The sequence below is a fragment of the Amblyraja radiata genome, chromosome 12 (genome assembly GCF_010909765.2).
Source record: "Amblyraja radiata isolate CabotCenter1 chromosome 12, sAmbRad1.1.pri, whole genome shotgun sequence".
Taxonomy (NCBI): Eukaryota; Metazoa; Chordata; class Chondrichthyes; order Rajiformes; family Rajidae; genus Amblyraja; species Amblyraja radiata.
In genome coordinates, this window is record NC_045967.1 from 31,396,005 (window position 1) to 31,421,574 (window position 25,570).

At 42.5% G+C, this 25,570-nt stretch overlaps 1 protein-coding gene across 1 annotated transcript in view; it reads right to left on the reverse strand.

The window, feature by feature from the left end:
- The window catches only part of klhl4 (kelch like family member 4), a 131,891-nt gene that overhangs the window by 25,427 nt on the left and 80,894 nt on the right, over positions 1 to 25,570 (reverse strand). Inside the window, exons 2-4 of the mRNA XM_033030395.1 lie at positions 20,354 to 20,527; positions 16,687 to 16,823; positions 15,049 to 15,245 (exon numbers count right to left, since the gene is read on the reverse strand). Of these exons, the coding sequence (XP_032886286.1) occupies positions 15,049 to 15,245; positions 16,687 to 16,823; positions 20,354 to 20,527 (508 nt within the window). The remainder of the gene's footprint in view (positions 1 to 15,048; positions 15,246 to 16,686; positions 16,824 to 20,353; positions 20,528 to 25,570) is intronic.

Below are 25,570 nucleotides of genomic sequence, written 5' to 3' on the forward strand. Positions count from 1 at the left end.
AAACCATTGAGTTCTACAAGCAATCTATTTTTTTTTTGTTGCAGATTCCAGCGTGTGCATCTTTTTTAGAGTTATTACAGTTATTAGAGAAACCTGACATTATTTTGCACAGCCTTAAATTGTAATTGTAATTTATTTATTCAGGGGACAGTGCATATTAATAAACATTTACATGTAATACGCAAGAATATTTTAGACAATAGACAATAGGAGCAGGGATAGGCCATTCGGCCCTTTGAGCCAACACCGCCATTCAATGTGATCATGGCTGATCATCCACAATCAGAATCCCGTTCCTGCCTTCTCCCCATATCCCTTGACTCCGCTATCTTTAAGAGCTCTATCTAACTCTCTCTTGAAAGCATCCAGAGAATTGGCCTTCACTCAGAAAATAATTCCACAGATTCACAACTCTCTGTACTAAATGGTTTACCCCTTATTCTTAAACTGTGGCTCCTGGTTCTGGACTTCCCCAACATCGGCGACATGTTCCTGTCTCTAACGTGTCCAAACCATTAATAATCTTATATGTTTTAATAAGATCCCCTCTCATCCTTCTAAATTCCAGAGTGCACAAGCCCAGCCGCTCCATTCTATCAGCATATGACAGTCCCGCCATCCCAGGAATTAACCTACGCTGCACTCCCTCAATAGCAGGAATGTCCTTCCTCTAATTTGGAGAAATAATTGCACACAATACTCCAGGTGTGGTCTCACTTGGGCCTTGTACAACTGCAGAAGGACCTCTTCGCTCCTATACTCAACTCCTCTTGTTATGAAGGCCAACATGTAAATCACTTTCTTCACTGCCTGCTGTACATGCATGCTTACTTTCAGTGACTGATGAACAAGGACCCCCCAGATCCTGCTGTACTTCCCCTTTTCCCAACTTGACACCATTTAGATAATAATCTGCCTCCCTGTTTTTGCCACCAAAGTGGATAAGTGCATAGCCACGTTAATTTACCATCCATAAAACATTATGTGCAAAGAAGCAAACCATATGGAACTGTTATTTTGATATACTATATTAGAATATCTAACAATTCAAATTGTAGGCTTTAAATCTTCCTAATATCTGGAGATTAATCAAAATCTCATCTACTTGTCTGTGAGAACCAAACACTAAAATATGTTCAATTCACTTCAACCGATGTCATAAAAAGTCCATTAAATTTTCAGATTTATTAATTGGGGGCATGAAGCACATCAATAAAGAAGTCATAATTCATTTACATGAAACGCTGGTTTAGACCATTGTTGAAATAGAATATGAAATATGAACATTATTCTAAATTCATAGCCTAGATATTCAATCATGCATAGAAAAACACACTAAAATCACAATCTATGAGGATGATCAGCAACAGCAGTGGCACAGCGGTAAATTTGCTGCCTTATGGGCCTGTTACACTTAGGCGACATTTTAGGCGACGGAAGGAGATGATGTGGTTGCCACATGGTCGCCACATGTTCGCGGGTAGTTGCCAGGGAGTCGCCTTCATGGTCGTGAGGAGTTCCTGCATTCTGGGAATTAGTCGCGGCCTCATTATGGTCGACGCAAGTTTTTTCAACACGTTGAAAAGTTAGCATCGACCTGAATGAAGCCGCCATGGAGAGTAGCGAGAATTTTCGAACCGTGGGTGGGTCGCCAGGAGGTCCTAGTGGGTTGCCAGGAGGTCGAAGATTCTCGTAGGTTGTAAACAGTAAACAGTAGTTTTCAGTACCAAGGATAACCGACCGGTAATGTTAATGTCCGCCGGGCTTCACAGCCTTCTTATTAGTTGTCTCCTTCTTCCCCCCCTCCCCCACCTCTCCCCCCATCTCCCCCTCCCTCTTTTAAAGAATATGTGACCCTTCCCGTACACTGTGCTTTCGCCGCCTTAATTACAGCGCCAACCTTCCTGTTCAACGTGGTGTATGTCTGTATCACATTGGCTTTGCATCGTGAGAATTTCACTCAGACAGCGCTCCCCCCGCTTGCCCTGTCCCCCGCCTGCATAACTGGCTGGTGAAGGAAGCGATGTGCGTGTGTGTGTGTGTTCCACTCCGACAGTCGCCGGCAGTCGTCTGAAAAATCGCCTAAGTGGGACAGGTCCATTACAGCACCAGAAACCCAGGTTCAATCCTGACTATGGGTGCTGTCTGTACGGAGTTTGCACATTCTCCCTGTGACCGCATAGATTTTCTCCGGGTGGTCTGGTTTCCTCCCACATCCCAAAGGTTTGCAGATTGTAGATTAATTGGCATCTGTATATTGTCCCTAGTGTGTAGGATAGAACCACTGGCCGGCGCAGGCTCGGTGGGATGATAGGCGTGTTTCCATGCTGTATCTCTAAACTAAACTAAACCTGGTTAAAATATTAAAATATTAAGGTGGTGCCAATCATGTTCTCTTCACTATCAGTGTATCACTATCAGTAACATCATTGGACTAGTCAAAGCTAACCAGAGCTAATTTATCTCTTGCCTGCTTCTCATAGAAAGGGAGGCCATCTATAACCCAAACCACTGCTGGAAATCATTGTCTAGTTTGGGGGACACTGAGGAGAAAGGGGCTGACACCAACATCTTCCTCAATACACTTGTGAAACAGATGAATACTTGGAGATATCCTACTCATTCAGGCTTAGGCAACCCTTCATGTTAATTAAGGAGGAGGCAAAGGGGTGGCCATGAATGTTGTCACAGTATGTGTAGGAAGAAACTGGAGATGCTGGTTTAAACCAAAGATAGACACAACAAGCTGGAGTAACGCAGCAGGTCAGACAGCATCTCTGGAGAAAAGGAATGGTTGACATTTCGGGTCGAGACTCTTCTTCAGACTGAAGGCACTCAACCCAAAACGTCACCCATTCCTTTTCTCCAGAGATGCTGTCTGACCCACTGAGCTACTCCAGCTTTTTGTCTCTAAGTCTTTGCAGTAATAGTTCCAGGATGGGATCCAGTTGAGAAAGAATCCTGATGATCTTAAGCAGATGGTCAAGGTTAGTATAAGGATCATAAATTTCCCTGGCTGACAATATTGCTCCACATATTACTACCCCATCAAGCAATTGATATTCCATCTGATATTCAGAGCTCCAAAACATAGTCATATTCTTCCTGCTACTACAACACCCATGCACACCTCCCATCTTACACATAATCCCAGCCATGGCAGACACATCTCACAGGCATAATGCTTCACTTATCAACGTCCCACCCAGTCTTTCTTCTCCCTGCTCCCATCCAGCAGAAGGTACAGAAGCTTGAAAGCATATATCACCAGACTCAGGAACAACTTATCCACTGTTATCAGGCTTCAAAACTGTCCCTCCATAAGCTAAGGTACTGCCTGATTCACCTTTACCCCATAGTGGAAATTGAGCTTTGTCTATGGAGCTGTTGCATGACAGAACTATATTCTGCACTCTGCATCTTCCCCTAGTCGCCTGTATCGCCGAAAAAAAATTACCTAAGTGGGACAGAAGTTTTAGCTTTAGGCCTCCATCATTTTCGCTGAGCCCCACTTTCACAATGGAGGAGGCCCAGGACAGAAAGGTCAGATTGGGAATGTGAGGGGGACTTGAAGTGCTGAGCAACCGGGAGATCAGGTAAGTTAAGACGGACTGAGCGGAGGTGTTCAGCGAAATGATGTAGAGGTTGGCACCTGGAACAGCGGATACAGTAGATGAGGTTGGAGGAGGTGCAAGTGAACCTCTGCCTCACCTGGAAAGGCTGTTTGGGTCCTTGGATGGAGTAAAGGGGGTAGGTAAAGGGACAGGTGTTGCATCTCCTGTGGTTGCAGGTGAAAGTACTTGGGGAGGGGGTGGTTTGGGTGGGAAGGGACAAGTTGACTGGGGCGTTTTGGATGGAACGGTCTCTGCAGAAAGCAGAAAGGGGTGGAGATGGGAAGTTTTGGCCAGTAGTGGGATCCCGTTGAGGGTGGCGAAAATGTTGGAGATCAAATCACTGGATGGATTTAAGAGAGAGTTAGATAGAGCTCTAGGGGCTAGTGGAATCAAGGGATACGGGGAGAAGGCAGGCACGGGTTATTGATTGGGGACGATCAGCAAAGATCACAATGAATGGCGGTGCTGGCTCGAAGGGCCAAATGGCCTCCTCCTGCACCTATTTTCTATGTTTCTATGTTTCTATATGCTGTGTGCGATGGCTGATGGGATGGAAGGTAAGGACAAGGGGGACTCTGTCCTTGTTACGAATGGGGGCAGGGGGAGCAAGTGCGGAGCTATGGGATATCGAAGAGATCCTAATGAGAGCCTCATCTATAATGGAAGAGGGGAACCCCCGTTTCCTAAAGAATGAGGACATCTCCGAGGCCCTGGTATTAGATTGGCAATACACAATGCTTGGCACCACCCTCCACAGCACTATTTTATCTTTCAATGCACATGGACTTCAGTATTATGGAGTTTAATGCTGATAAATGGAGTTTAATGCTGATAAATGTGAGGTGTTACACCTTGGCAGGACAAATCAAAATAGGACGTACATGATAAATGGTAGGGAATTGAAGAATACAGTTGAACAGAGGGATCTGGGAATAACCGTGCATAGTTCCTTGAAGGTGGAATCTCATATAGATAGGGTGGTAAAGAAAGCTTTTGGTATGCTAGCCTTTATAAATCAGAGCATTGAGTATAGAAGCTGGGATGTAATGTTAAAATTGTACAAGGCATTGGTGAGACCAAATCTGGAGTATGGTGTACAATTTTGGTCGCCCAATTATAGGAAGGATGTCAACAAAATAGAGAGAGTACAGAGGAGATTTACTAGAATGTTGTCTGGGTTTCAACAACTAAGTTACAGAGATAGGTTGAATAAGTTAGGTCTTTATTCTCTGGAGCGCAGTAGGTTAAGGGGGGACTTGATAGAGGTCTTTAAAATGATGAGAGGGATAGACAGAGTTGATGTGATCAAGCTTTTCCCTTTGAGAATAGGGAAGATTCAAACAAGAGGACATGACTTCAGAATTAAGGGACAGAAGTTTAGGGGAAACATGAGGGGGAACTTCTTTACTCAGAGAGTGGTAGCGGTGTGGAATGAGCTTCCAGTGGAAGTGGTGACGGCAGGTTCGTTGGTATCATTTAAGAATAAATTGGATAGGCATATGGATGAGAAGGGAATGGAGGGTTATGGTATGAGTGCAGGCAGGTGGAACTAAGGGAAAAAATTGTTCGGCACGGACTTGTAGGGCCGAGATGGCCTGTTTCCGTGCTGTAATTGTTATATGGTTATATGGTTATTAACTACTATTTGCAGCTAGCTAGCAATTTCTCACATCAGCTATATGACGCATACAAATCATTCACTCCACAACTGAGAGGAGTTCACAAACTGTTGCTCAAACTGAATGAATAGAGTACATTCAAAGAGGTTTTACCAAGGTTTAATGGAGATTGTTTAACTTATGTTTCTTCTACCCTTTGTCTTATGTGTGTTGATAACAGCAAATAAAGAACACACATATGGCAGATAATTAAGGAAGGAAATACAGTGCAAAACAGTACGTGTAGGAAGGAAACTGGGAAATAGTTGCCGAGAAAATTCAACACTAGTCAGGATTCCTAAAAGTGCTACTGGGAGTCCAGTTCAGAACCCACACCCATTTTAAGTAGATGTATTTAAGATCAGGGATGGTTCAGTACTGACGAATGGTAAACAAATTAAGGAGATGGTCGGTTTCACAGGTCAAGTGCTGTGAAAGAAATTAAAACATCGGAAAAAGTGACTAAAGTATGAGCATCCACTCCAGATATCCAGCTCCACTTTAGGCCAAGTATAGGAAAAGCTAAACTTGCCCACACCCTCAGTTTGATACAAGGTTCATTCTCACAGTCCACATAAGTCTGCTTTTGGCCTACTTCAAGACAGGTATTGTAATGGTGCATAAAACCACAACACCAAAAGACCAGTCAACAAAACTTGTCTTTGCCTACAGAGACAAAATATTATAGAATCACACTCACCCACTCCTCAAAATAACTTTAAGTCGTTTTGATGAGAAAGAAAGACTTTGTGCTTATAGAGTTGTCTTTCTTATGTCTGTCAAATCATAAGATCGTAAGATCATGTGATAGGAGTAGAATGTGGCCTTTCAGCCCATCAAGTCTACCACCATTCAATCATGGCTGATCTATCTCTCGCTCCTAACCCCATTCTCCTGCCTTCTCCTCATAATCTCTAACACCCATACTAATCAAGAATCTCTGCCTTAAATATATCCTATTTAAATATAGCTAAATATTCTAAGTATAATTTTAATGAAACAATGGTGGCTGTGGGAGTCAGTGAGTTTGTAGTAGATGCCAGTCAATCCCCTTTGAAGGAGATGGAGAAATCAAGAAAGGGGAGAGACATTTCAGCTAAGGTCCAGGTGAATTAGAGGACAGGGTGGAAGTTAGTTCTAAAGTTAACGAAATGAACACGTTCTGTACAGGGTTCAGGAGGCAGCCCTGATGCAGTTGTCCATGTAGTGAAGAAAGAGTTGGTGGAATGGTACCAGTGTACCTTTAGAACAAGAACTGTTCAACATTACCAACAAAATGATAGGCATAGCTGGGGCTCACGCAAGGCCACATAGCTACATCTTTAACCTGAAGAAAGTGAAGGGAGTCAAATGATAAATTGGCGTGAGGATGAGGATGTCCTGCCAGCTGGAGGAGAGGGTTAGTAGAGGGAAATTGATTCAGTCTCTGTTCAAGGCAGAAATGGAAAGCCTTGAAAACTTCCTGGTGGGGGATAGAGATGTAAAGGGACTCGACATCCATGGTCAAGATGAGGCAATGGGGGCCTACAAATTTAAAGTTATTGAAGGCATGAAGATCATGTGAGGTGTCTTGGATGTAGTTCGGAAGGGACTGGACAAGGATTGATGTGCTGGAATCAGGGTATTTGGAGATGTGCAGGGGGGCAGGAGCAGGCAGGAACAATGATCTGCCAGGGCAATCCTGCTTGTAGATTTTGGGGAGGAGATGGAAGTGGGCAGTGCAGGGCTGGCTCAGGATAAGATGGGAGGCTGTGGAGGGGAGATTGCCAGAAGTGATAAGATTACAAACAGCCTGAGCAATAATATACTGATGTTTGTCTATGGGGTCATGGTCAAGGGGTAGGTATGAGGAAGTGTCTGAGCACGATAGAGGTCAGCCATGCAGACTAGAATGGCACCTCCCTTGTCGGTAGGCTTAATAACCATGTTGAGGTTGGTGCAGAGTGAGCAGAGGGCTGCACGTTTAGAGGGGGTGAGACTGGAGTGGGTATGGGGAGTGGAGGTCAAGATGGTTGGTATTACGCCAGCTGATGGAATTGCATGGCTCATAAAAGGGGGTAGAAGCCTGGCAGGGGGAGTTGATGAGGAGGACTGAATCCCTGTGCCCTGCACCAACTCCTGAGCATGCATTCATCTGTTCTATCTTGCTCCTCCTACCCTCATGAGCACGTGGAACTGGGAGTAATATGAAGAATTCTACCCTCATTATCCTGATTTTTAATCTTCTGCAGAACTCCATATATTACTTTCCAATGCATTTGAATTTACTGACACATCACACTTGTTTACTTTACAAGCTTTCTGTGATGGAAGTACTGGTTGCCAAGAGTTATTTTTGTGCTTTACAGATATCTTTCATCCTTTTTTGTGTCACAAAATACAGAATAACTACAAAACAGGCAGACTTAAAGTGCTGACTCCAATTGTAACAAGAATTGTAGGCTATTAGCCACATCCTATCAAAATCTCTCACTGTGGGTTTGTCTGGAGAATAGGAACAGAAATACATCCATTTCAGTTCACAAAAATAGCCAACATTGTTTATCAAGATGGGCTTTGTGTGTATGGGAAAGACACTGCAGCAGGAAATTGTTAATTGTTAATCTGTACTGTTATGTCCACGACTGAAGAGTTTAAACAGGATGTCCTTGGTACACTTGGAGAATTCAATTTGAAATTGCTTGTCTTGACGAGGCATCTGTGCATACACTGCAGAATAGTGTTTGAACTGTAATTAAAAAATGCTTTGGTCATATCTAAGGACATGAACTGAAATGCAATTCAAAGTATTATCAGAGGCTACATGGATAGAATTCAAATTTTCTAATGATTTCTATATATATTACAAAAACTCTCATCTTGTCTGTTTATTTGTTTGTATATATGCGTGAATGTGTGTGTGTGAGATCTCGAAACCTGGCAAAACAGTATACAATGGCACTACAATTTTTGCCCCACCTTCTCATCATTGTCCTGGAATGTGCAGTACCAAGTTTTGTTTGGATTGATGTTATATTTTACAAGTTATTGACATTTTAAACTTTACAAACATCACTTTTCAAACCACTTTTCCACTTGCCCTTCCCATCAGCCGTGTTCGACGTCACAATGGGATCCCGAATCTCATTTACATTAAAAATCGCGATTTTCAAAAAATCTCAATTTTAATCAAATTCTTCCGTCTTCATTAACAGCTAACATTGTGTTTAGGTTATTTTAAAGAAAAAACACGATTTTCATTGAGAAGCTCATTTTTTTTTTTAATCGAGAGGGAGGAGGTTCACTTTTTTAAATTGTGGTTTCCATTGTGGGGTGGGTGGGATAAGGGGAAGGTGAGGAGTGGGGAGCAGGGTGATACAGGGAGAGGAAGGGGGTAGGGAGGGTAAAGGGAGGGGAAAGTGGGAGAGGTGAGTACAGTTGAACAAAGGGGATGATGGAGCCATGAGGGAGGAGCTGGCCAAAGTTGACTGGAAACATACCCTAGCAGGGATGACAGTGGAACAACAATGGCAGGTATTTCTGGGAATAATACAGAAGTTGCAGGATCAGTTCATTCCAAAGAGTAAGAAAGATTCCAAGGGGAGTAAGGGGTGACCGTGGCTGACAAGGGAAGTCAGGGACAGTATTCAAAGATGCTGGAGTCCGAGTCAGCATCGTTTATGAAGGGGAATTCATGCTTGACTAATCTTCTGGAAATTTTTGAGGATGTAAATAGGAAACTAGGAAAATGGACAAGGGAGAGCCAGTGGATGTAGTGTACCTGGACTTTCAGAAAGCATTTGATAACATCCCACATGGGAGATTAGTGAGCAAAATTAGGGCACGTGGTATTGGGGGTAGAGTGCTGACATGGATAGAAAATTAGTTGGCAGACAGGAAACAAAGAATAGGGATTAACGGGTCCCTTTCAGAATGGCAGGCAGTGACTAGTGGGGTACCGCAAGGCTCAGTGCTGGGACCGCAGCGATTTACAATGTATATTAATGATTTAGGTGAAGGGATTACAAGTAACATTAGCAAATTTGCAGATGACACAAAGCTGGGTGGCAGTGCGAACTGTGAGGAGGATGCTATGAGAATGCAGGGTGACTTGGACAGGTTGCGTGAGTGGGCAGATGCTCAGTGTGAAGTTGTCAAGTTTACACCAAGAACCATTTGCAGTGCAGCATTTCAAAGCCACCACCACCACCAACAACAACCATTTGCAGTGCAGCATTTCAAAGCAACCACCACCAAGAACCATTTGCAGTGCAGCATTTCAAAGCCACCACCACTTTCAAGAGAGAGCTAGATAGGGCTCTTGAAGATAGCGGAGTCAAGGGATATGGGGAGAAGGCTGGAACAGGGTACTGATTGTGGATGATCATCCATGATCACATTGAATGGCGGCGCTGGCTTGAAGGGCTGAATGGCCTACTGCACCTATTGTCTATTGTCTATTGTGAGGAGGGAGAGTGGGGGAGGAGGGGGGATAGAGGGAGAGGGATAGAGGGAGAGGAGGGCAGTGGGGTGAGGAGAATGGAGGAGTGAGATAGAGGGAAGGTGAGGAGTGGGGGAGCAGGGAGATAGAGGGAGATGAAGGGGGTAGAGGGAGATGAGGGCGGAGAGAGGGGTTGGAGGGAGGGAGGGAGTGTCTGAGGGTAGGGGAAAGGAGAGGGAGGGAGAGGTGAGGAGGAGGGGAAAGAAGAGGGAGGGTGAAAAGGAGGGGGAACGAGTAGTGGTGGAAGAGGGGGAATGGAGGAGGATAGGGGTAGGGCGAGGAATGGCAATGCGCAGTTGGGGGAGTGTTGCCGTGACTCATGTCACAACGGGGATCTCTGGCGTCACAAAGGGAACCCCTCAGCCGCACCTGCGCAGTTTGGGGCTATGGGGCAGTTGTGGAATATTGCCCCAATGGGTCCGCACCTGGAGCAGGAACGGGGAGACACTTTTGTAGTGAGTGGGGAAAGAAGATTAAAACCTTTAAACTTGCCTCCACCACACTGTAAATTCCCATTTGAAACATATTCACAAGCAATTTCCATGGCAACGTAGTGTAGCCTAGGGTTACATGTTCTGTAATCTGATTCTGGTTTTGTAGCTGTGATGCAGCACAAAGACTCGCATGGTGTAGGCGTGAAACACTTGCTCGGTAGCAGGCTGGTGTGAATTATCAGCGTCAATCTCTTGCAGTTCAACTTAAAACAGAACTTGCATCTGTATCACTTTTCCGATAATTACTAGTGCTCTATATCCAGATATTAACTTTTCCAAAATGTCTTTTTCAGATAGCACGATCACTAAAGCACACGGAACAAGAATATATAAGCAGATCGATTGTTTTTTCTCTTAATGTAAATTGACTACGTAATATCACCAAGAATATTTGGATAGTTCATGACTCTCATTTGAACGCTCCAGTGAGATTTTATGCACCTAGCTAAATTACTGGTAAGTACAGCAAGCCCCTTGATTTTACATATGATTTACAGACATCTATAGACTTACACATAAAAGGCTGGAGTAACTCAGTGGGTCAGACAGAATCTCCAGAGAAATGCAATTCCTTTTCTCCAGAGATGCTGTCTGACCCGCTGTGTTACTCCAGCATTGTGTGTCTATCTTTGGTTTAAACCAGCACCTGCAGTCCCTTCCTACACATAAACCTACACATGACAGATTTCCAAGCTACACCTGGAATAAAGTACTGCCAATAACGAATAAAAACCTATTTAGCTTTGGTTATTGCTGCCAGTTATCCCTCTCCCTGGGAATGAGGTGGTTAAGCAATTGTTACATTGCTTACCTGTAAGTGTAACATTTTTTTAACTTCAATGCTAAGTTTAATGCTGCTCACAATACTGTGAATGTGACAAACAATCTTTCGCATAAATAGACTGTAAATAATCAATTCAAGGTCAGTGCTTTTATGGGGCAGATAACTATTTCAATTTAATAAACCGCAGTCCAAATCTAAAGTTAAAATTAATGAAATCAAATTCAAAGTCTATCTTTACTGTCCACGAGTTGATAAATATTAATTTCTGCCTGCCTTTCTTAAGGTAAATGTTGTTTTGTTGAAGTATTTATTCCAAAAACAATAATTTGTTCCAGGCATTCTATGTTGGTGGCTCTGGTTTATCTTTGTGTTCGTCTACCTTCGGCTCTGATATAAGGTGCAGATACCTATATAGTATTAATTCCCCTAAAGTGATTTTAGAATTCAGTTATGGAATCAGTTTTTCTCTGCTGTCATTTGTCGCCTCTCAACAATAGTACCTGTGTGGCATTTAACGCAGATGCCATGTCACTGCATAGTGTACATTCATATAACAAATGTTAATCCCTTTCAGCTTTCACCTTCATTCTCCTTTCCCAGCAGTGTTCACCTCCTGGTGGAGATCATGAGTTAGACAATATACCATATAGTATCAGATGCCTACAATTTGTCTTCTACCTCCACTTTCACCTTCCCTCTGTTCCTATTCCAGCCACTCATGCACAATTAATTTTGGTTGAAGATGGAACCAATTACTTGTTCTCTTCCCAAATGTAAACATATTTTTAACTTGTGATATTTGCCTGTACAGCTCTACTTTAGAGGTACAGTGTGAAAACAGGTCCTCCGGGTCCCCACGTCTGCACCGGCCAATTATCCCTGTACACTAGTTTTATCCTACACACTGTGGACAATTTACAGAAGCAGATGCATGTCTTTGAACTGTGGGGGGAATAAGGGAGCACCCAGAGAAAACCCACAGGGTCAAAGGAAGAACGTACAAACTCCATACAGACAGTACCCATAGTCAGGATGGAACCTGGGTCTCTGCCGCTGTAGGACAGCAACTCTATCACTGCATCAGTGTGCCGCACAAACAAATGTATGATGGATGACGTCATATCATCAAGCTGGTCTAAACGCACCTCTGTTTGGTCCAAAGTGGACTTTCCAATCACTGAAAGAAATGCAGGCACGGTGGTGAAAAATGGAAGGCAGCACGGTGGCGCAGCGGTAGAGTTGCTGCCTTACAGCGTCCGAGACCCGGGTTCGATGCTGTCTCCCCATGACCGCATGGGTTTTCTCCGAGATCTTCGGTTTCCTCCCACACTACAAAGACGTGCAGGTTTGTAGGTAAATTTGTTTGGTAAATGTAAAAATTGTCCCTAGTGTGTGCAGGATAGTGTTAATATGTGGGGATCTCTGGTCGGCACGGACCCGGTGGGCTGAAGGGCCAATTTCCGGCACTGTATCTCTAAAAAACTAAAACTGAATTACAGAAGATTCGAAACACAGTATAGCTTAAATTTCTCCAATGATAATGCTTGTATCAGTAATTACAATGAAAGTTTAGATTTATTTCAAAATTATAACCTACGTTAAGGAATCCAAAGTTATCCTGTAGAGAACTACAGCTTTGTATTTGTTACTAGAAGTTATAATGAGTTAGGGTTGCCCTCATTATAAACTTTAAAAAGTAGTCAGAAGTTTGCTCATAGAATTTATATAATAAATTTAGATCAATAATTGGAATGAGATATTAGCAATGACCATTCTATTTTTGCAGCATTATCACTGCCCCATACATGTATGAAATCTTAATTTGTTCACTGATTTAACTGACTTAGGGGAGACCTGCAATATAAACTACATATATATTTTAGCATAATTACTGGCTAATTTCATAAGTATATGGAATGAATAGTTGAGCTGTAGAGAGCAAAATATTCTAGATATAATCACTTCAAATGCTGCATCAATTAATATCAGCCAATTGTATGTGGCGACCAAGAAACTTAACTATTTTTGAATGGGTCACAATAAAAGCATTTGCAAAAGTTGCATTAAGAGTGATGTGAATTTTGACCTAACCCTTAAAGGGACATATCACAACAGAAGGAAACTCTTCCAGCTTTGGAGGACTTGTGCTACTGAATGAATAGATTCTTCAATACTTGGAGATACGGGAAGAAACAGGCACTGACTGGGAAGTAGCATGGGGCTAGAAATAACATAAAACTGATGATGTCTTGATGAAATCTTCTTGGCATAAACTGTACGGAACAGTAACACAAGACTACGTTCATCATAAAAGCATGCAAAAATAATGACCATTTAGATGAGACAGAAACATCAATAATGCAACATTACTGAATATATCAGTTCCAAAGTAGAAGCCTAGTTTAATTGCTTAGGTCTCCTGATAGCAGAAGCCGGTAATTATTTTATCCCTTTGAATTTAGTTTTTTAGTTGTGTGATTCACAAATGTAATGATATCTTTCTTGTCATTAGTAATCTTCATCACTTCCCTGAATTAAGGCTAAAATAACTAATTTTCACCAGCAGTGGAACATCATCAGTATCTGGGATCAAGTTTTCTAATGTGGTAAATTAGGTTGGGAGTAGCATGGAGGATCTAAGAGGATCACAACCAAGGATTTTTGTCATTTAAAAGGGGAGGATTAAACAGCAGCACAGCTTGTAGACTGCTTTTTATCATTTTTTGTGCGTTGCAAGCAAACTTAGACAATGCAGTGATTATCTGTGGACAGCTGCCTTACGACTCCAGTGAGCCTGGTTCAATCTGACCCTTGTTCCTGCCTGTGTGGAGTTTGCAGATTCTCACTTTGATTGCATAGCTTTCCTCCAGATGATCTGCTTTCCTACGATATCCAATATACACGGATTGCACTTCCACTTATTAGAAAAGAGATGGCAATGAAGGTTGTAGTTATTAAATAGCTAGGCAAATAAATATTGTTGTGTTTTAGTGGAAGCAAGGGACTTGGCTAATAGGGATCTCAGTCTATTTAAACGTTGGGTAGATCTATTTATATCAGGAATGCACAGTCATTCACTCTGAGGACAGCTTGATCTATTTTTTCTTAGTGTATGAAAAGGATAAATGCATGGGGAATTATTACATTTCATGCTCCCACCCCAACCTCCAGCACCAAGTGACATTTTGGCTTGAAAACAACTCAGTCCTGAAAATGCCTAGTCACATTTCCAAGTGACATAAGACTGATTGGAAAGCGTCCTTTAGACTTTAATTCAAGTTTTCAGCTTTCACAAGAAGAGTTAAGGGCCTGTCCCACTTGGCTGTCTTTCGGGCGCCATTTACGCGACCTGCTAGCGTGTGGGTAGCGCGGGGACGGGCGCATGGAATGGTGTGGAGTGGTGTGGAGGAGTGTGGAGTGGCATGGAGGAGTATGGACTTCGTCCGGCATGAAATCTTCGCACGCCACCGGCCTGTCGCGTAACTGACTGCCAAAGTGGGACAGGCCCAAGACCCTGGCGCGACGCAGCGTCTCACCTCCAACAGCAGCAGAAGCAGGCAAATGATCACCGAGCTCGGCCTGGGGCTCACGGCCATTGCGGATCCAGAGCGGGGCCAAGAAGATTGAAGATAGACACAAAATGCCGGAGTAACTAAGCGGGACCGGCAGCATCTCTGGAGAGAAGGAATGGGTGTTGTTTCAGGTCAAGACCCCAGACTGAAGAAGGGTCTCGACCCGAAACATCATCCATTCCTTCTGTCCAGAGATGCTGCCGGTCCCGCTGAGTTACTCCTGCATTTTGTGTTCATCTTCAAATGACGTCACGCGCTCCAGACGGCTGTGCAGAGCATGATGGCGCGCGCGACTCTCGCTGGACCGCCATACGACCATCACTACCGGGTAGTCACATAAGTGATGGCCCAAGTGCGACAGGCCCTTTAGGAACCTTTTTCTCTTTTGGAACATTCCTCTATACCATTGCATCCAAAAGCAGCTTATTGATCTGTGACGTTCTTACCGTGGTGTAGCTGTGAGCCACCTTATGCAGATTCATGCAGCCTTGAGCATCAGCAAACGATCTTATTCCTAAGCAGTTTGACGGATGGAGTTGCTTCATAAGGAAATTGCAACACACTTCTACCACTTGAGAGAGTTGTAGAAGACAGGCTGCAGCTAATAAGCTCTCTATCGTTTCCTCCTTCAGTTCGAGGAGACCTGTGACACAAATGGTAGTACTGTTCAGCAATAGTATTGTCATAGGGACATAGAATCACACACCACAAAAACAGGTTTATCAGTCCTCCATAATATTGTATCTTACCTGGAATTAAAATACATTTTAGTTGAGCATCAGGAAAAGTTGTTAGAACAATAGAGGCCTTGGATGTATTAAATCTGAATTTCAAAACAGGAATCTAATTATGTTCAACTTTTTAACCTTGAGTTGTGATGCAAAGTCAATTTAGTTTGGCAAATTGTTTCAAGTTTCAGAGTTTCAGTATTGCAAGGTATTCGTGTTGCCGAAATGATCCTCAATTGAGGCGGATTTGCAGTAAACATTTGGCAGTATCCCCTATAACTTCTTCATTTCTCCATGTAACAGTCAGCAACATTGGAACTATTGCGCATATCTAAACTAAATTAAAGTCTAAATTAGTGGTCAATATTTAACAGCTATAATAAAAAAAACATGCGCCACAGTATGGCACAGCAGTAGAGCTGCTGCACCGGAGACGTGCCTCAAACCTGACTATGGGTGCTATCTGTGCAGAGTTTGTACATTCTCCCTGTGACCACGTGGGTTTTCTCTGGATGCTCCAGTTTCCTGCCACATTCCAAAGACATGCAGCCTTATAGGTTGACAAAATGGCTACTGTAAATTGCCCCAAGTGCGTAGAATGCAAAAGTGGGATAACATGGAACTAGTGTGCGGGTGATCAATGGTCTTTGCGGACATGGTAGGTCAAAGGAAATGTTTCCACGCTGTATCTCTAAACTAACCTAAACAATATCAGCAGAAGGATTTTGACCTTAATTTGCCAGGTAAAAATAGAATCCCACTGCCAATCCGCATTGAGGCAAACTGGTCAGCTCTCCCGATCCCAATTCAACAACCCAAGGCTTTGAAAGTCAATGATAAGAGCTGAGTGAATAACTATGGTTCAATGCAGTTCACACATTCAAAATGGTGGTGTGGTGGATGTTCCGTGTGTGAATATAACTGTTCATCATGTAATCTCACACTTATGAAACGTTGTGGATATTTAATCTTGCAAGAGTTTAATTACTCCATATTTATATGATGGAGCTCTTCAAGATTCTTGACCTTTTAAATGGTTTAATATGTACTAAGCAGACTTCAGGTATTTGTATCCCATTTGCTTTCGCATAGAAATCAAACAGGGAACATTTGTCAATTTTCTAAAATAACCATATTCCAAGACTTAAAATATTCAACAATAGTTAAGCTAAAAAAAACTTTCAAAGCACAAATCCTAATGTTGAAATATGTTCAAGCCAATTAATTTACTCAGATATGTGGTGAAATGTATTTTTTAAATTTATTTATTGGAAATATGAAGAGGTTGAACTTCCAATATAAATATTGCTACTGAACCAATAAAATGTCCTCAATAAATATTGAATTATAGATTACCCGTGTAAGCATAGTGAACAAGTGCTTTAAGTGCTTCTGGGTCTACACCCTCCATTTTAATTTCTTCTTGCTTGGCTTCACGTACATCATTTGTAAACATGGCAGCAAAGTAATCTGAAACAGCGCTGAGGACGAGGCTGTAGACAATGGAAACAACATCAATGTTAAGCAGAACACTTCACAATAAAAATGTAGCACTGGTAGACAAAAGTGGCAGCATCTATGGAGCGAAGGAAATAGGCAATGTTTCGGGCCAAAACCCTTCTTCAAGTCAAGTCAAGTTTATTCGTCACATACGCATACGAGATGTGCAGTGAAATGAAAAGTGGCAATGCTTGCGGATTGTGCAATCAAACTACATAACACAAAGGATCAGGATCACATATTCACATATTACATATTTGTGGGATGAAAAAAAAGAAACAGCAGCAATTTTAAAAAGACACCACACAACAGTAAATTGGTACAGTAAAGTTGGTCCCTGGTGAGATAGGAGTTTACAGTCCTAATGGCCTCTGGGAAGAAACTCCTTCTCATCCTCTCCATTTTCACAGCATGGCAACGGAGGCGTTTTCCTGACCGTAGCAGCTGGAACAGTCTGTTGCTGGGGTGGAAGGGGTCCCCCATGACCTTGTTGGCTCTGGATTTGCACCTTCTGATGTATAGTTCCAGCAGAGGGGCGAGTGTAGTTCCCATAGTGCGTTCGGCCAAACGCACTACTTTCTGCAGAGCCTTCTTGTCCTGGGCAGAGCAGTTCCCAAACCAAATTGTGATGTTTCCGGACAAGATGCTTTCCACAGCCGCTGAGTAGAAGCACTGGAGGATCCTCAGAGACACTCCGAATTTCCTCAATTGCCTGAGATGGTAAAGGTGCTGCCTTGCCTTACTCACCAATGCGGCAGCGTGTGATGTCCATGTCAGATCCTCTGAGATGTAGACTCCCAGGTATTTAAAGCAGCTCACCCTATCCACAGTATCCCCATTTATCTTCAATGGTGTGTACGTCCTCGGATGTTGTGTCCACGATCAGCTCCTTAATTGTTTTTACATTCAAGAGGAGGCTGTTGTCCTGACACCAGAGTGCCAGATCAGCCACCTCCTCCCGGTAGGCCTTTTCATCGTTATCGGAGATCAGGCCCACCACCACAGTATCATCAGCAAAGTTGATTATAGAGTTGGAGCTGAACCTAGCCACACAGTCATGTGTGTACAGGGAGTACAGTAGGGGGCTGAGGACACAACCCTGGGAGGATCCTGTGCTCAAGGGTGAGGGACTTCGATGTATTTCCTCCCATCTGACTACCTGGGGCCTGGCGGTGAGAAAGTCCAGGACCCAGGCACACAGGGAGGTGTTGAGCCCCAATTCCAGCAGCTTCTCAGCAAGTCTGGTGGGGACTATCATGTTGAAGGCTGAACTGAAGTCTATGATCAGCATCTTCACATAGCCCCCATCTGGCTGTCAAGGTGAGAGAGAGCAGTGTGCAGAACCTGGGAGATCGCATCGGCCGTGGATCTGTTCGGACAATATGCGAATTGTAGCGGGTCCATGTTGCGAGGGAGGAAGGCGCAGATGTGTTTCTTGACCACCCTGTCAAAGCATTTCATGACTACCGATGTGAGGGTTACCGGACGGTAGTCATTCAGACAGGCTGGGGAGGCATTTTTTGATACAGGTACAATGATGGATCTTTTGAAGCAGGCATGGACCATGGACTTGGCCAGGGAGAGATTGAATATTGTAGTGAGCACCGGAGCTAGCTGCGTAGCACAAGGATTAAGTACTCGCCCCGAGATACCATCTGGGTCCTCCTGTTCACCCATGACAGAGCCTTCCTCACATCGCGCTCGGACAGTGAGAATGTGTGCACATCCCCAGCGATGGACCTCCCTTCAGCTTCGTTAGCCAGCACGCTGGCGGTGTTGTCGTTAGCCGGTAAACCTGGGGTGATGTTGCCCATCTCGAATCGAGCATAGAAAAAGTTCATGTCATCAGCGAGGGAGGTGTGCCGGCACTTGCGGATGAGGGTGGCGTGCTCCGGTAATTGGTTGCAGTCCGTAGCCCCTGCCACAGGCGTCTGGTGTCCTGTTGCTCCATCTGTGACTCCATCTTGTCCCATCTTTGTGCGTCCTTCACCGCCCTTCTCAATCGTCCTTGTAGTCGTCCATATTTCCGGATGCCAGGCCAGAGATGTAGATTGATGTAGGGTGGGGGGGCGGCGAGAAGAAAGGAGAAAGGGAGAGGAGGAGTCAGAGGGCTGAGGGAGAGCTGAGAAGGGGAGGAGACAGCAAGGGCTACCGGAAATTGGAGAAGTCAATGTTCATGCCGCTAGGGTGCAAACTGCCCAAGCGGAATATGAAGTGCTGCTCCTCCAATTTCCGGTGGTGCTCACTCTGGCCATGGAGGAGGCCCAGGACAGAAAGGTCGGATTCGGAATGGGAGGGGGAGTTGAAGTGCTGAGCCACAGGGAGATCAGGTTGGTTAATGCGGACTGAGCAAAGGTGTTCGGCGAACATTGACCTCCAATTTCCAGTAGCCCTTGCTGTCTCCTTCCCTTCTCAGCTCTCCCTCAGCCCTCTGGCTCCTCCCTTTCTTCTTTCTTCTTTCTTCTCCCCCCCCCCCCCCCCCCACATCAGTTTGAAGAAGGGTTTCGGACCGAAACGTTGCCTATTTCCTTCGCTCCATAGATGCTGCCTCACCCGCTGAGTTTCTCCAGCACTTTTGTCTACCTTTGATTTTCCAGCATCTGCAGTTCCTTCTTAATAAAAATGTAGCACTAATCCTTTTTGTTAACAATTGTCTTGGAAGCCACATATTAGTTAAATAAATTGTTACAGATCCATTTAATGCTTTTCTCCAGATCAGGTTGTCATACGGGGAAATTATGTAACAATTTAGACTTTTTAGACTTTAGAGATACAATGTGGAAACAGGTCCTTTGGCCTGTTGCTATCAATTAAACACTATCTTGATTACTAGTAAGGTCGTAATAAATTATTTGTTCAGCAAGATGATATAAAATACTGAAATTTAGATTTGTATTTTGGTGGTGAAAATCAGCGAGCACAGGTTTAAATTTTGGCAGGAGATACGAAGATTATTTTTTACAAAAACATTAAGACATAAAAGACAATTAATTTTGATCCCCAAAATAGGATTGAAACATTGATTAGGCTTTGTTTAAGTATTGACATCCTGAGTTGTAAGCCAGAGCCTTTAATCACCACCATCTGGTACTCTCAAGAATTCAAAACAGACTCTTGGGGGAAATGGCAGTGATGATTTAAAGTGTAATTCCTGTTATTCATTTGTGTTCTGTGTTTTTATGATAACCGTCGGATATTTAAACAAATGCTCAGGTGAATACAGTATTTATATTCCATAATTTTTATTGGCAGTACTGTAAGAAATAATAAAGCCATACACCAATATTTGAGATGCCTCTTCAAAATCTACATATGCCTATTTCAAAATTGAGTACATTGATAGATTTTTTTAAATTCTATTTGTAAGCATTCAGTGTTTTGAATCAGGGGAAAATATAAACCATTTAATTTTTTTATCAGCTGAAGATCAAACAGCAATCCAATGTGACTCCAAAAGGAATACAAGACACACGTAAAAGATATACAAGTCCTACAATGAATGGGAATAAAGCTTGATCTTTACCGATGGGCAGGAATCTTGTGGTCACCAGCGATTAGCAGAACATCGCACAGCTGCTTGTGCTGGAGGTAGTTCTCCATCTTCCGAAATGTTTGCTCTGCATGATTCATTGACTGGAAGAACTCATCCGAACTACCAGAGCTCATTCTGTTGGGAGAACAGCTATTTAACGACAACCTGTGGACAAAGGAAAAAACATTGTGAAACAACGAAAGCAAAATCTGGCACCATTCATTTATTTTCCAACTGACAGGTGCTGCATGGGCTGCATGTTAAGAAACTAACACAAAACAAAATAAACACCAGAGTGGTCTGGATCTCTCTAGGATTGACCAACAATAGATTGGTTAAGAAGTAGAAGGTAGAAGTGGGCAGCATGGTGGCACAGTGGTAGAGGTGCTGAGTTACAGCACCAGAGACCCAGGTTTGAGCCTGATTGCGAGTGTTGTCTGTATGGTGTTAGTACATTCTCGCCATGACCACTTGGGTTTTCTCCAGGTACTCCGGTTTCCTCCCGCATTCCAAAGACGTACAGGTTTGCAGGTTAATTGGCTTTGGTAAAGATTGTAAATGTTCCCGCGTGGGCAGTATAGTGGTTCTGTACGGGGTGAACATTGGTTGGCACAGACTTGGTGGGCCAAAGGGCTTGTTTCCGTGATGTGTCTCTAAACTAAACTAAAAAAATGAAATGATTAAAAAAATGAATTTCCTAAAGCTAATCAGACCTGTCATGGGAAATATAATTCTGTCCTCTCAGTACTGACCATAAGGATTTTTGTTAGAGAATTGTATTAAGGATAGAGAAGAAAATTAAATTAATCAAAAGTATCTGCAGATTCAATAGATTTGAAAAAAGAATAGAATCGAAAGAATCTGACAAACATTGACTCTGTGGAAGCTGCCTGACCTGCTGAATATCCTTAACATTTTCAAATTTCATTGAGTCAGTGGAGTTGTTGATCTAATTGAATATGGGTACAGGATTGTGGAGCTGAGTAGCCTCTTTTTGAATTCATATTGCCAAGAACTCAGTACTTTTATATGAAAAAAAGTCCCTTGTCATGTTTCATATGAATAGCAGGTGTCCAGAATAACACTTTACCACTTAGCCTGGTAATCACTGAACAACATTATGTTTACTTGTTACATTTTCATAATAATGAATCTGATAAATAACTATCTTTTCAAGAGACAAATTATCATCTTCAATATAATTTAGTATCATTTGTTAAAACATGCGATTGATTGCTCTTTTTCATTCAACCAACAACTATTTTAATGCAATATTGTCCCAGCTAGTTTTTCAGAACTTAATTATCAGATTTTAAAAAAAAATTTGAGCCTGTCTGAAACTTCAGGCATAATTGATTGTCAAATAACCTTTGTGTATGATCAGAAAATAAGGTCAATTTGTTTGAAAGTGAATGACAATGTAATTTTTCCCACATAACTTTATTATTTTCAATTACATGGGTGATCTTCATCATGTTGAATGGTGGAGCAGACTCAAAATTGAATAGCACACACGTCCTGTTGTTTCAACTATAAAATATGCCTCATTACTCGTTATATCTACTTTCTCATTGGATAAAAACTTTGACAGGTAAACAGACCTTTCCAATGCACCATCTTTCATATGTTCTAAACAATTGTAAAAAATATGTACCCTGGATTTTGTGGGGACAAAATAGTATTTATGAAACTATTAATTTTATAAACAACTGTCGACACGTTTTGGATTTCTACTCGTACGCAGATTTTGTGAACTTGCAGTCATAGATTGGGGAGAGCTGTGCTGAACATAAACAGACTTTTTGGCCCATCATGTCCATATCAACCTTTTTGCCCATCCATTTAAATGCCATTTGCATATATTCGGACTGTATCCTGTGCCTTATTTAGTCAAGTGTCCACTTAAATACCTCTTATATGTAGTGCTTGTATTGGATTTCACCACCACCTCCGGTAGCATGATCCAGATATCACACACTCTCTGAGCAAAAAAAACATATCCCTCAGATCTTCTTTGAAACATCCTCTTCTCATCTTAAACTAAGCCCTTTTATTTTTGATGCCCCTACCATGGGAAAATAATTTGAGACCTGGGTACCGAGCATAGGGTTTTACTGTAACAGGTTAAAAAGTGCTGCAATGTCTTGGTTCCCAAACCTATCCTGGCGTTTACCTCTAAATTGTAGAAATTTAAGCATTGTATGTGGGAAGCAAAAGTAATAGATTTCTATAGCCCATCGTCCATCATCTGCCTGCACGATATCTGGATGGATCACATGCCAACTTCATAGAAACATAAAAACATAGAAAATAGGTGCAGGAGGAGGTCATTCGGCCCTTCGAGCCAGCACCGCCATTCATTGTGATCATGGCTGATCGTCCCCTATCAATAACCCGTGCCTGCCTTCTCCCCATATCTCTTGACTCCAGTAGTCCCTGGAGCTCTATCTAACTCTCTCTTAAACCCATCCAGTGACTTGGCCTCCACTGCCCTCTGTGGCAGGGAATTCCATAAGTTCACAACTCTCTGGGTGAAAAAGTTTGTTCTCACCTCAGTCTTAAATGACCTCCCCTTTATTCTAAGTGTGGCCCCTGTTTCTGGACTAGCCCCACATTGGGAACATTTTTCCTGCATCTAGCTTGTCCAGTCCTTTTATAATTTTATATGTTTCTATAAGATCCCCCTCATCCTTCTAAACTCCAGTGAATACAAGCCTAGTCTATTCAATCTTTCCTCATATGACAGTCCTGCCATCCCAGGGATCAATCTTGTGAACCAAAGCTGCACTGCCTCAATCACAAGGATGTCCTTCCTCAAATGTTTCCTTCTGTTGTCCTATGAAAGTTTCCCAATCCTCTGGCTTCCGGCTACTCTTTGATGTGTTATACATCTTTTCTTTCAGTTTTATTCTATCCCTAACTTCGACTCGTACAAACATAGAATCATTGAGACAAAAACATAGTCAGAGAGTCGACTAGAATTGGTTGTTTATTTGATGTGCTCTAATGTTGGAATCCAGCGAGGGAAACCACAGTAATTCCCTGTGCTTCCATTCTAATTTCAATGGAGAAGAATGACTGCAATAAATAAGGATTGGTTAATGCTAATTATTTTACTTGTTTATGTAAGTACGTGAATGCATTTTGGGATTTTTCCATTTCTTTTTGAAGCGCCTATAACCATCAGGTTATTAAACACTACAACCTCCAAATAAACTCCTAAGTACATAGACTTGAGGGCATTATATTTGCCCTGGCACTATTATTATTATATTTATATTTGTTTGGAACATTTTTTTGTTGTTTATTACAGATTTTACAGAGTACTATGTTTACATATCTGTTGGGCTGCTGCAGGTAAGAATTCCATGGTTCTGCTTTGGGACATATCTTTTGATTACTCTCAAATACTTTAATTCTCTTGTATTGTGCTGCACCAGCGGGAAGTACCACCTACAGTTTCTACGAGTGTGCAGTGGCCTAGTTAAATTGCAGAAGGTCCATTTTGTTGACTCTCCACACCTTGAGCTTTGAGGCATGGTCTGAACTTTGGGTGGAGCAGTGTGGAGTCACGGCCTTTGAAGCACCTTCTCAAAGTCAGCATAGCTGGAGATGCGGTTGTGCCGACTGTGAAGTCTCTGATTTTAACGACGCTGACATTTAGACATGTGTCTGTGTTGAAGTTGATGTAATTAATCAAAACAAGTTAATTAATAACATACATACTTATGGGTAATTAAACACAGTGAACGTAAAGTAATTAAAACATCCCAATAAGTCTGAGCTCCACTGCAGAGCTCGGGCAGTCAATTCAAAGCTCTCACATTAGAAAATACATCAACGAAATGCAGAATATCTGATACAATGCTTTTAATTAGAATTGTCAGTAAAGCATTGGTATTATCTTATTTGTGCCACGTGCAACGAACTACAAAGAAAACTATTGTTTTCAATACTGTTCCAGGCAATTCATACCATACATGAGTATAACTTGTAGTGCAGCATGGTGAGACCTGCTGGTGTAGCTTATAATGGAAGAGTTTTAATAAATGTTAAATGATATGGTCAGGTCGGGGGGAGCTCCCCCTGCCACGGGTATCATGTAATCCCGTGCTACCTGCTCCATGGTCGGATAGTCGGCGACTAAACACATGGTTTGCCAGGTAAGGAGGGGTCTGTGGACCCCCAGCAGGGCCAAAAAACAAGAGCTGTCAAAGGGCAGATGAGCTTCTATCAAGCCACGGACAACCACACTTCTGTAGAAGTTGTGATCACTGTCGTACATAGCATTGTAAGGCACCGTGCCCATTGATGTTTTCAATGATGATGATGATGAATGATACTTAATGTTATTGAATGCCCAAAACATTTAGATTTATTCAGGCTTTTTTTTTTCTGCAGCTTCTATTTATCTAGCCAGCAATTTTGTGTGGTTGTGGTTTGATCCTGCAAATCCCACTCCGCACCTCACCTTCAACTCTATTTAATTCCCATCATCACAGGGCTTCTCATTGGAAACAGGCCTTAGGCCCTACTCACACTTGTTTGCTAAGTAGTGCTCTGCGGCATTCATTTGAAAGATTAAATTGGTTCTGACCCACTTTTCCATTGAAGAACAATGCTCTAATATTTTGGACTTTGTTCATTCGTCGACACTGAGCAAGGTTTGCAAGAACTGCTGAATTGTAGCTGACTATAACTTCTGCCCCATTGACTTAATAAATGAATGACGAAACATTCACTGCAAAATACCTGGAATGAAGACAGGAAACCTATCAATCAATCAATCAATTGATTGATTGTATCATGATTGATTTCATAGTTTCGTTTAATTTAGAGATACAGAGGAGTGGAAACAGGCCGTTTGGCCCACTGAGTCCCGCCAAACAGCAATCACCCGCACACTAGTTCTATCTTACATGTTAGGGACAGTTTACAGAAGCCAATTAACCTGCAACCCTGCACGTCTTTGGAATGTGGGAGGAAACCAGTGCACCCAGAGGAAACCCACACGGTCACTGGGAGAACAGAAAAATACCGTATAGAAAGCACCCATAGGCAGGATCGAACCCAGATTACTTGCGCTGAAGGGCAGCAACTCTACTGCTGCACCACTGTGCCCCCATGTCATTCTATTCATATCAATTCTATTAAATATCCAAATCAAACATTTAACTGAAAAACATTTGTTTCTACATAATGCCTAAT